Here is a 12,868-nt window from a genome sequence, read left to right as displayed (position 1 = left end):
TTTCTTTCTTTCTTTCTTTCTTTCTTTCTTTCTTTCTTTCTTTCTTTCTTCTTTCTTTCTTTCTTTCTTTCTTTCTTTCTTTCTTTCTTCTTTCTTTCTTCCTTCCTTCCTTCCTTCCTTCCTTCCTTCCTTCCTTCCTTCCTTCCTTCCTTCCTTCCTTCCTTCCTTCCTTCCTTCCTTCCTTCCTTCCTTCCTTCCTTCCTTCCTTCCTTCCTTCCTTCCTTCCTTCCTTCCTTCACGTACGTTGTGCGTGGATTTAACACAGAACCATAAATCAGCTTTACACAAAAAACGTCACCAACGGGAATTTATCGTTTTTACCGCGAGATGACAATTTCTTACCGTGGGGAATTTTTTTGACGGTTTATCGTGAACGGTAAAATATCACTCATTCCTACTGGACAGTACAAGTACGTTTATGTATTAATTTTACACAAACATATAATACTGTCACGACAATAGTATATTACCAGGTCAAGCATGATGTGGCTCATGTGAGGTGGATTTCCATGAGACTTTTATGCAAAGCAAAAGCGACAACTCTACAATTGAAACAAGGTACCACCGCAGGGAAAGGGGGCACGTCACTTGCAAAATAATGATTAAGCAGTGTAATAGCACAACTACATCCTATAAATGAGGCCAGAAACAGCTGGAAACTAGATTTTGATAGCTTTGGAAGGACCGAGGGCAGCAGGGTGGAAGTTAGCCAGACGGTTCCTGGTTCGACGCCCAGTCCCCGGCGGGAGTTATGCATGTTCTCCCTGCGCTTGCGTGGGTTCCCTTCGGCAGTCCAAAAACATGCATGCTAAGTTGATTGATGATTGTAACTTGCCCGTAGGTGTGAGTGTGAGTGTGCCTGGTTGTCTATCCGTATATGTGGCCCTGTGATAGACTGGCGATCTGTCCAGGGTGGACTCTCTCACCTGCAACGACCTGGGACTGGCTCCGGCGGACCCCTGTGACCCTGCAATCGATTAAATAGTATAGAAAATGGATGGATGGATTGACCGACCACATCACATCCAATGATGCCAGAGATGAGTAAATGGGAAAAGATTGTTTCCATCATACTTTTCCGCTAAACTGGACTATTGGCACTAGGCCTGTGTTGAAAAGATCGATTCTCCCATTTTAAATCGATTCTCATATTAATTCCTAAAAACCGATTCATATGTCTAAAGATCAATTTAAAAAAAAAAAAAAAAACTTTTTTTTTTTTTTTTTTCATTATTACATTACAACTTTTGGTACTTTTTTGTTTATGCCCAAAAAGGTATGAATACATTAAAGTTTTCAGTTATAATTGCAAAAATTGTCTATATTTCTTTGCTTTATATACTGTCTTGGGGTTACATTTGCATAAATGGGGAAAAAATAAAAGCGATTTCTTTTGTCCTCTGTTTGCTGCCCTGGATCTGTTTGGTAATTCTGACCCACACGATGTTTCTGAAAGCAGTTCTATCAGCATTCTGGGAGGTGATTGGTCCTTACAGCATCATTAGCTGCCAATACTTGCTGTTGAATCTCAATATAATACTAGTATTAATATGTTGCAAAACTAGACAGTCATATACTGTAATTCATGCAACAGCTGAAAAAACAGTTTTATTAACAGTAACCCAAATCAATACCGGATAGAATCGGATCGAATCAAAGCGTGATAATCGATTCTGAATCTTAAGAATCGGAATCGAATCGATTCTTGATATTTGAATCGATCCCCAGCCCTAATTGGCACATCTGAAAAACCACCTCATGGAAGCATAAAAAGCTTATTGTGATATTTGACAGTTGTTTTTTTTTTTAATTCTAGGTGTTTTCATAACAGGTATTTCTCTACAATAATTAGGTTTTGAGCAGTTGTAGTGGCAATAAAAACTCATTCATGTTGAAGCTTATCGAGCGAAGGGTGCAATAAAGAGCTCCAACCCTCTTATATCAGGTTGACGATCAGCTATTGGGAACTTGAAGGGTGTCAGTGAACTCCTGTAATCCATGTATGATATGATTTTGAAAGTAACAAATTAAGTTATCCAATTTGACCTCTAGACTTGCCATATTAATCTACTAAAACTGCTGATATGTTCCCTATGCACTAAAACTACAGTGAAAAGTGTATTGCTGCTGATACGAGGTCAACGCCGTAGCCATGTATTCTGCTTCCATGTTCCTTCCATCATGCGCTGACAATGACAAAGCTGTGCATGTCACTTGCAGTACAGATCAACCTGTAGGTGAGACACACGTCGCGTGTGGATGATCAAATCTGTTAGAAAAGTGCCTAGATGACAATGGAGCAATCTTCACAACACGGCCCACACGCAGCCGATGCCGGCCTAAGGTTTGTTCAATAACTAATTAGTCAGTCCATAAAATGTGAGAAAATAATAGGTGTTGCAGTTTTCTACAAGCAAAGTTTAAATTGTTTGTTTTGTCCAACGAGTAACCAAAAGACACGTAATGAAAAATGACAAAGAAATAGATCTTTGAATTTCTGAAACTAAGAGTTTGAATAATCCTGCTGGTCAATAGGGATGGGCGGTATGGACTAAAAAATGTATCACGATCATTTCTGGCATTTATCCCGATAACGATAAAAATGACGATAAAAAAAATACCAATTCAACTCCACCTTTGCAACTATAAATCTATCTCTCTCTCAGATCCGCCATATTTGTTACACAAAAACGTCATCAACGGGAATTTATCTTCTTTCTTTCTTTCTTTCTTTCTTTCTTTCTTTCTTTCTTTCTTTCTTTCTTTCTTTCTTTCTTTCTTTCTTTCTTTCTTTCTTCTTTCTTTCTTTCTTTCAGGCTCTTTCCTTCCTTCCTTCCTTCTTTCCTCCTGCTCTCCTTCCTTCCTCCTTTCCTTGTTTTCTCCCTTCCTTCTCCCCTTTCCTTCCTTCCTTCCTTCCTTCCTTCCTTCCTTCCTTCCTTCCTTCCTTCCTTCCTTCCTTCCTTCCTTCCTTCCTTCCTTCCTTCCTTCCTTCCTTCCTTCTTTTTTTCCTTCCTTCTTTTTTTCCTTCCTTCCTTCCTTCCTTCCTTCCTTCCTTCCTTCCTTCCTTCCTTCCTTCTTTTTTTCCTTCCTTCTTTTTTTCCTTCCTTCCTTCCTTCCTTCCTTCCTTCCTTCCTTCCTTCCTTCCTTCCTTCCTTCCTTATTTCCTTCCTTATTTCCTTCTTCCCTTCCTCTTTCCTTCCTTCCTTCCTTCACGTACGTTGTGCGTGGATTTAACACAGAACCATAAATCAGTTTTACACAAAAACGTCATCAACGGGAATTTATCGTTTTTACCGTGAGATGACAAATTCTTACCGTGGGGAATTTTTTTGACGGTTTATCGTGAACGGTAAAATATCACCCATTCCTACTGGTCAACAAATAATTGAATCAACGAATGGCTTAATCAATAGCAAATGAAGTTCCTACATCTGCAGCGTTCTCTTTTAACAGCTGTGTTAATGCCAAACAGCAGACAGGTTTTGTTCCCAGTATGAAAAACAAACAGGCTGATATGCAGCACGCCTGCTGCTACAGCAGCAAAAACCATGACCCAACAGAGGGGAGGCAGAAATAACCCTCCCGTCTATCCTTTAGTTCCCCAGACTTCCTGTTTGACCAAACTAAATCCCCGTTGATGCCTGGCTTTCCGACCTTTTCTCTCTCTTACTGTCTGACTCATTTTCACTTTGTGCTTCTTCTTTTTTTTTGCTACAACCATTCTCTCTTTTCTCTCTGAGCCCGGCCCGGTTCCACTCTTCGGTCACTAAGTCCTGGCCGAATCTATGTTTTTTCTGCCAGCAGCATACCACAGCGAGCCCAGACGCTCCGAGGGGAGGAAGCTTGGAGATGGAGGGAAAAGAGTGGGAAGGACACAGATGGATGGACGGTAAGCAGAATTAGGAGAAAGTTGAAGGAGCCGGAGAGAGACAGGAAGACTGACAGGATTGGAAAATGATACGAACCCACTGGAGGAAGGGCAGAAAAAAGGAGGAGTGGGTTCTTTCAGGAGACGAGGGAGGATGGACTGGGGACAACATGCTTGCTCCCTCTGACACACAGGATACATTTCACGGCTCCCTGACTCCCAACTCTCCTGCGTCATAGTTTGGTGGGGGGGGTTTGAGGGAACTGTATGTTGAGGAAAAGAATTGCTGCTGGGCTGAATGAGCATATTACAGCGCAAGAGCGTTCTGTACTTTAGGTGATCAATCAACCCGGAGGAAGAGACACCCACTTTATAACCATTAGAGGCCGGAAATGTAAGCAATGAAGAGCAAGAGAGCATTCTGAACGCCATTACACAAGGCGTTTGTCCACGGTGAAAAAAACGTCCTGGCTTCCTTCTCTTAAACATATGGGCCGCTGAGATCTCATTAGTTTTATGCAATGCCTACATGACAAACGAGACAGTGCAGTTCATCATCATCCCACCTCACTGGCAGGCCTTACAAGGAGGAAGGAATACAGATACGTTTTTGAATGTAGAAGGATATTACAACGTGTCGGGGAATAATTTACCCAACATCCCGGAAACGTCTTCTGATGCAACACCATTAAACAATGTGACGCCGTTCCAGAAAGGTGAGCTCTTCATCTCCAAAAGTGGATTGATGCCATTTCATTTCGTTGCAGCCTCTTGAGAACTGGTTGCCGGTGCTGGGAGGGGAGTGGAAGCACACGTTCTGGGACCGGGGAGGTTCCAGATGGCAAGAGCCCCCAACGCTGACACAAGGACAAAGCTCCTGGCTGCGTTTGGCGTGGCTCTGAGGCAGGACAACATGAGACGAGCCAAAACAGTCCCTGGCAACGTCACGGCCGCCGTAAAGCCTGCCCATCTGTAATTTATATACATGTCTTCATATTTATCGCCCGTGTTCATGTCCTTGATATACCCTTTGAGCGGGTTCAGACAGACGCAGGGAAGTTAATTTCGTCTGGCCTCAGCGGGACATGACCATACTAAATGTTGTGTGCGACAGGTCATCCCTACAGGAAGCAGTAAACTTAAATTAGTGTCAAACTTAAGTGTAATAGAGCTTCTTTTTTCCTTCTCCCCTCACAGATATCCTCTGAGCGGCTTAATTTTGTTCATTTACAGACACTCCAAAGCAGAGTGGGCAAACGAGTTGCTGGCACAGGGGCGTAAACACAAGCAGTCAACCAGAAAGCGAAATGGAGAAGCGTTCCCAGAGGGCAACGCGGCCGATAATGTGATGTTTTAGATCAACTGCAGCTTTCGCAGAGGCTGCGTGGGACGTATCCAACCGGCGCTGCCAATGAGTCTGTGCAAACGGTGGAAGTAAAAGTCAGAATGTCGCTGCAGTTTCCCCAACAAACATGAGCTTTTGTTCGGAAAAACACTGCAATGCATGGTCTCATTAATCCAGCTATTATTTTTAGTCTGATTAAAACTGCAGCTTTACTTAGATAATAAAAAAAAAAGGAAAAGCCACACCTTTCCAAGTGGTCAAACGAAAAATATATTGCATATCAAAAAAGGGTACAAATTAACCATTTCCCTCTGAAAAACAAGAACCACATACGACAACCCATATTTTTCTGATCTCTTTTCATCAAAGAACTGTCAGGACATTTGACTAATATTTAATGTAAGAGATATTAAATGTCTTTAATCAATAATTAATGTTCATGCTACTGTGCTGGAGCTGAATTTTTCACAAAATGCCTCTGTTCTTCAGCCAGAGGACAAAATTAGTCCCTACAGTTTCCCTGCTGACCACAACCTTCCTTAAGATGGTGAAAATGCTGTGTTGAGCTATTTCGAGCGCGTGTCACATCCCTGCAGGAGACGACACCTCGTAAGTCCTTTGAACCCCGCATACTGCCCAAATGAACTCCCAGGAAAAAAGGGCTGACTGCAGCCCACCATGCATCATGGTGTTTGTGTTGTTATTTCACCTTCGGTTTTGAGGACAGTTCAAAGCATTCTCAATAAAGTATAGCTCACACCCTCCAGCTTTGAGCAGCTATATAACTGCTTTTATGAAGACCTAAAATAATTTTCTCTGAAGGTCGAAACAATATTTGAAAAGATTTCAGGCTTTTTTTTTTTTATTTCTTTATTTGAGAGTGGGGGATTTGATTGACTGTCTTGAAAAGGCAACAGCTTTCTAACTGGATCTTCATTTCGAATTCAAGGTAATTTAATGAACGTAAACAAATGCTGCTCTTTATAATATGGATTTGTTAAATTTAATTTATAGTGTGGAAATGTAGCATGTTTTTTTTCAACTAGAAAGGCATTTAATAAAAAGGAGCAGCCTTTGACTGCCGATGGACCCCTTCCCCTTTTCTGCACACAGCATCAACATGAATGAGACCTTTGTTACCTTAAAGTAGAGAAATTTAACAGGACGTTTAACAGGTGTAATGAAAACTAGGTCACACTTTTTTTCCGTTTTGGCATCTTTGCATTGATTTGCTGCCAGTTTTGAAATGATTTTGGAGATTTCATTTTTAAGCTGCTATTGGACTTGGCATCTGGCTACATCACAAGTCTACTGTAGTAATCCCTTAAAGCCAGTCACACGTTGAATTAAGAGTGCCGCGGGCAAAGTTTTAGGATCTGAGGCAAAACCCCCGATTTCGCAGAGAAGTCGGAGCACATGGCTGTCACTAAAATCTCTACGTTGAGTTGGGTCTAAGAGGCAGCCTCGGCTTCAGACTGAGAAATTGAGCCACGTCAGACGTCTGCAGACTTTAAACAGATTCGAGACCCTTAAGTGCACAATCTTGCAGCAGCACTGCAGTGTGAAAATGTAGAATTGAGCAGGTTTGGAGGAGCGGAGAAGGTAGAAAGAGATGATGGAGTTATTTTATCCCTCGGTAAAGTGTATTTATAATAGTAGCAGAAAACTGAACGCTGTTTATCTGCAGCTTTCTTGAAGGGTCTTTATACATTTTTCTCCTGAACTTCTCAAAATACATCCCTCGACTTCCTTCCACTCCGAAAAAAATGCCTTCAGCAGTCCTTATTGAATCCTTCTTCGCCCTACTGTGTTTGCACAAAGTCTAGCTACCGTGATGTAGGCGAGACTTGTTCCTCAACTGCTTACTTTACCTAAAATTAATTATTTTTGTGAGATAATCACACAGATTTCCCAGCGAATTCATACAGTAAACAGATCGGGTGTCTTATTGCTTTAGGGGCCACTTCCAGACAGGAGTATCTTAAAAGAAAAGGATCATCATATAAGTAAAAGAAATATGTATATTAGGGATGGGCGGTATGGACTAACAAATATATCACGATAATTTCTGGTATTTATCCCGATAACGATAAAAATGACGATAAAAAAATACCAATTCAACTCCATCTTTTAACTATAAATCTATCTCTCTCTCAGATCCGCCATGTTTGTTACACAAAAACCTCATCAACGGGAATTTATCTTTCTTTCTTTCTTTCTTTCTTTCTTTCTTTCTTTCTTTCTTTCTTTCTTTCTTTCTTTCTTTCTTTCTTTCTTTCTTTCTTTCTTTCTTTCTTTCTTTCTTCCTTCCTTTTTTTCCCCCTTCCTTTCTTCCTTCCTTCCTTCCTTCCTTCCTTCCTTCCTTCCTTCCTTCCTTCCTTCCTTCTTTTTTCCCTTCCTTCTTTCCTCCTGCTCTCTCCTTCCTTTTTTCCTTCCTTCCTCCCTCCCTTCCTTCCTTCCTTCCTTCCTTCCTTCCTTCCTTCCTTCCTTCCTTCCTTCTTTTTTCCCTTCCTTCTTTCCTCCTGCTCTCTCCTTCCTTCTTTCCTTCCTTCCTCCCTCCCTTCCTTCCTTCCTTCCTTCCTTCCTTCCTTCCTTCCTTCCTTCCTTCCTTCCTTCCTTCCTTCCTTCCTTCCTTCCTTCCTTCCTTCACGTACATTGTGCGTGGATTTAACACAGAACTATAAATACGTTTTACACAAAAACTTCATCAACGGGAATTTATCGTTTTTACCGTGAGATACAAATTCTTATCGTGGGGAATTTTTTTGACGGTATATCGTGAACGGTAAAATATCGCCCATTCCTAGTATATATACAAGCAGACTTGGCCTTAGGCTCACAGGACTGTCCTCTATATTTAATAGTTGATATCCAATCACAGTATCTGTCAAGAGTGTGAGCCACTGTGATGGAATCTAATAGCAAAATGTCAAAACAATAGAAAACCGCCTGTCAGTGGAAACAAGTGTATAACTTGTAGACAGGTTACTATGCTGAAGGGAAAATACAAAGTATACGAAGAGTTACGCTGAGTGCCTGAATCAAGGCTGCCGGGGAAAAAAAAACAAAACAAATGTTCAATAGCCTTCTTCCTGCTGCGTGTGGTTCTGCTTGAGGTTCCAGAAAAGACGAGGCGAGCCGGAGCAGGAGGAGGGGGGGGGACGAAATCCCTAACAACCAAATCCAAGTCAAGAATCTTTAAATGTCTGAACCGCTTCAGTGCCACAGTTATTCAAGTGTCTGCATCGCTGCGTAACTAAAAAAACACGACAGCAAAGACAGCTGTTTAATGTAAGAGGTATACAGCTCTCTGAGATTCGATTTCTGGGCCAGAACAGCAACACGCTGAGACTCAAGCGCTCTGGTGTTGAAGAAAAATCCTCTGCCATAGGCCATTAACAAGCTCTGGAGCAATGCTGCCTTTGGTGAGCTGCACCGGGAAGAAAGCAGCCAGCAACAAACAACATCCGCAGAAATAATAGTTACTGGGGAAAAGTCAGGGCAGCCGCTAATGAGATAAAACACAGATAAATCCTTTCAGCTCTGATCTGCTTGATGGGAGCGAGATAAAAACAAAAAGATGAAAAGTTGATATTTTATTTGTGGCCGCCCACAGAATCTGGCAACGGCGCTCTTCGTTAGAGGTCTACAATATGATCAGAGAAACGAGAGAAGCAGCACACCGCCGGCGTCACACAGAGAGCCGCGAAGCGCACTTCACGTTTGATGTTCATCACTTTTGCTTCCTCTCACTGTTGCTGCTAATCACTGAGATTTGATCATATTTCTCCAGCTCCCACTCTGGTTGTTTCCCCTGCAGATCTTTATTTCTCAGCGGGATTCTCAGTAATAATGAGTGAATACCAAATGTTTCAATCAGCAGGTACAGTTGTGTTGTTTCTCTCTCTTTCTCTCAACTTTTCCTGCCTGCATATTTCAACACTCTTTGTAAGTGACAGAAGACAATACATGCAACACTAAGCTTCTCAGCTGTGTCACTTCCAATTAGCCCTTGTGAGACATCTCTGCCCTTTGGCTCACCAGCATTCAAGATGAAACGATCTGAGCAGCGTCTCTTGTGTTTGTACACTGCTTTTTCTTCATTCTCCCGCCATCTAAATTCGCGTACGTCTGGATTTGTGAGTCTGGAGAAAATCTCAAGAAAGACAGACAGGATTTTTTTAATCCAAAAACCCAAAAATAGCAACTTGCTGTAACACAGCGTGCATGTGTTAGATGTGAGCTCAAAAGAGGCTTTCCTTATAATTTTTTATTTTTTTTTTAATGCAGATTTCTAAGTAACCAACCCGTCTTCACCTTAATCATCCTGCATATTATACATTATTAATACTGATGTTCCTAAGAAGCTAAGCCTTTTAGAATTAGGACACGGAGTGTTATGGTGGTCCTCTGTAGATTTATCCTCCTGGAAAAACCTGGCAGCTCCATCAAATCTGCCTGCAAACCTGCTTCTGTGTCACATCTCTTTTTAAATCCAAACCCAAGTGACGGGGATTGCAAACAGCAGAGCGGTGAGCCACAGTATGCAAGCAAACAGTCTTTTTATTTCATTTTTTTTAGTTAATGAGAGGGCTGACGCGCCACAGCTGCTTAAACTGGTGCAGAGAAATTTGCTGCTTAAACGGAAGCCTTCCCTCAGACCTCCCGTCCAAAGAGTGCACATGTGAAAAGCCAACAGTGCACATAAACAAATGTGGTGCTAATCCCAACCGGGTCAACTTAATGCGATCTAACGAACAAAAAAACAAACAAAAAAGATGCTTTATGCACCATGGGCAAGGCCGTTTCTGCAAAGAGTCGGGATTTATTTCAACTTTAAGGGCTGAATTCCATATGAGAGCAGAATTTGAGTTGATTTATAGCCTGATGAGTTTCCATGACCTCACTTACAGCAAGTGGAGGCAAAAGCTATGCATTAATGCCAAATGTCTACACATAAAAGAAGGGGCGGGGAACGGTATTGGTTAAAGTTACACAGAGGAAGGCATTATATAATGCAGCCCGGCTGCTTTTAATTTTTTTTCTTCTCCCAACATCAGATTATATGTTACACCACATTTACAACACGCAGGCCTGGTCCAAGCTTTCACAAATAGGACCAAAATCATACACGATCAAAAACCACAAAAACTGCACAAATTGTTGCAAAGACCAACAGCTCTTGGTGTGAAATTAACAGTCCGGTGCGATGCGCCACGTCTGAAAACGCTCAGACTAAAAGACCGGGGATGTTGTTTGAAGCCTCGCAATAGAAAATATGGTAAGCTCAAAGAAGATCTCACTGGGAGACTTTTCATTTCCTGTGCAGCTGAGTATCCGAGGAAACCGGGGCTTGTCTGGGCAGACAGCAGCCCTCTCGGCCAAGAAAAGTATAATGATATTCATGCCTCTTTGTTTCCACTCTCATCAAATGTAATCAGTTTGAAACTAATTTGGTAAGAAGTTAATTAAAGGCATTAAAACTCCCATCATTTCTCTAACCATCAATGTTGGAGTGAATAGAGAACTTGAGGATTTTAATAAAAAGAAACCCATTAGGAATAAGGGATCTGACTGCCTAAAAGTGACAGACATCTCCCCAGACGTCACTGCACGGCACATCACTCTGCTCACCTCCAACAAACTGGATGCCGCCGGCCACGCGTCCAATGGTACGGGAGATGAGGTCAGAGATGCAGCAGCCCATGAGAGCCGTGAGCGCGACCAGCAGGAGGAGACCACATCCCACACCCGTCACCACCGTGCAGATCCTCCACTCCAGACTCGGGATGCCGTGGAAGGAGGCGTAGCGCCCACACTGCTCCAGCATCACTGTGATCTGCCTCTCCTCGTCCCTCACTGGGTAGGAGCAGCGCCGGAATGTCCCGAAGGACACCGGTTTGTCCATCTGCGTCCCCAGCAGCCAGTAGGGCATGAAGAAGCCGACGCAGGAGGCGGCAGCACACAGCAGGGACAGCAGCGTCCAGATAACACCCGTACACGTCAGACTAGATGCCATCGTGAACAGTCTTACAAATGGTTCACACAGTCAGTGAAGGGACAGCAGATAGACGAGCAGATGCTGTGTTGCTGGAAGTCTTGAGGTGAGCATTTAACACTTCAGTCTTCACCTTCTCAGCGACTCCGGGTCCCTGTCAGGAGGAAGAGAAACAGCCAGGCTGAGCAGGACATCAAAATCATCTGTGCAAACAAGTTGGTGGCTTAATAAAAGGCATTGAATAAATCTCTTACATAAGATGAAAACCAGAAATGTGTTCAAAGCTCATTATAACTACACATTCAACCTGGTAATAAATATAACAGAAAGCATGAACAAGGACAGAATGAATAATGAACAGACCTCCATTAATGGCTTAATCAGATTTTGTGAGTAATAGTTGATTACTTGGGTCTACTGTTTTTTTTTTTGTCCTTCCCTTAAACAGTTAGTAGAGAGAATTGACAAAAAAAACATGAAAATGGATTAAATGATCTACACAGTTACTCAGAATATATTAAACATAATTTTAATTGCATTAATGTAGAATGTTATCAAGATCGGTGATTAAGCTGATTCAAGTTTAATTAAAGTTTGATGAGCTGAAGGCAACTATTATTCTTCATAATCATTTTTTATGTCAAGCCTTTCTCCTCCTAACATAATAAGGAATGTAATTTAATAATAAAAATATATGAATTCCCATTTGTGTTGTTTTTCTTTCACAAAAACTGACCCCACTGTGATACCCACAATGACAAGTTAACACGTCTCAACCTCTTATTATTTGAGCATCTTAAGTGCAGTTAATGAGAATTCAGAACGACTTCGGTGCGAATATTAACAAATGGACCAAATTGCAGAATCATTCATAAATTAATCATCTGTATTATATAACATACCCAGTGAATGGCAAAACTTCCCACTCCGCAGCGTATGACTTGTTAATTAACTACGAGCCACACAGGATGCCAACAACAACCAACTGGGTCTGTAGTTGAAACCCGCTGCAGGATTCTCGTCAGGGGTCACCTTAACAACTCTCCACGCCAGAGCCACGATCATGCTGCTGGAATTACAATGAACTAAATCATTCTTACATATTGGAAGACATCCGGAATGAAGTGCGCTCGACGTACAGGTTGTTTCCATCTGCGGACTCCAGCTGTGTTTGGGTCCAAAAGCAAACTTTTTTTCCGTTCGAGGGAGAGAGAAAAAGAGATCCGATCGTAGTAAGAAGGTAGATCCAGAAAAGTGTCTGCTGCAGCGTCCGCTCGGATAAATCACTTCATCCTCGACTCTAAATGTGCGTTAGAGCAGGCGAGGATCAGTTTTTAAGTCTGCGCGACGCGGAGAGGAGCTGCGCTCTCTGAGCGGACTCCTGATCTCACATTCCTGCTCAGAGGGAGAGGAGGGAGGAGGGAGGAGGGAGGAGGCAGGTCCGCGGAGCTGAGCATCAATCACACGAACCCCCACCCAGGAGAGGGACCTGGCTGCAGGCAAGATGGCCGACAAGGGCGCGGCCATTTTTTCCAGCCATACCGGAATTCCAGACCGGAAGTTGGTCTTCTTCGTGTATATTATTATTCGTCGCGCCGAACCAGACCGGTTTTAATTTGTTTATGATATTTAGTATTGATTAAGTTTATTTTGTTAC

The 12,868-nt window shown here is 42.3% G+C and overlaps 1 protein-coding gene across 2 annotated transcripts in view; it reads right to left on the bottom strand.

The window, feature by feature from the left end:
• LOC133442436 (LHFPL tetraspan subfamily member 6 protein) overlaps positions 1–12,605 on the bottom strand; it is a 60,948-nt gene extending 48,343 nt beyond the window's left edge. Inside the window, exons 1-2 of one of the 2 annotated variants that reach the window (XM_061720430.1) lie at positions 12,312–12,605; positions 10,848–11,365 (exon numbers count right to left, since the gene is read on the bottom strand). In XM_061720430.1, coding sequence (XP_061576414.1) covers positions 10,848–11,232 — 385 coding nt within the window. In that variant the 5' untranslated portion in view covers positions 11,233–11,365; positions 12,312–12,605. Of the gene's footprint in view, positions 1–10,847; positions 11,366–12,113; positions 12,282–12,311 lie in introns of those variants that run through there. The other variant, XM_061720431.1, reaches the window with a different exon arrangement.
• Between the last annotated feature and the right edge of the window lie 263 nt (positions 12,606–12,868).

Source organism: Cololabis saira, chromosome 4, assembly GCF_033807715.1.
Source record: "Cololabis saira isolate AMF1-May2022 chromosome 4, fColSai1.1, whole genome shotgun sequence".
Classification (NCBI taxonomy): domain Eukaryota; kingdom Metazoa; phylum Chordata; class Actinopteri; order Beloniformes; family Belonidae; genus Cololabis; species Cololabis saira.
The sequence above is the reverse complement of the archived record's forward strand: the minus strand, read 5'-3'. Positions and strand labels throughout refer to the sequence as shown.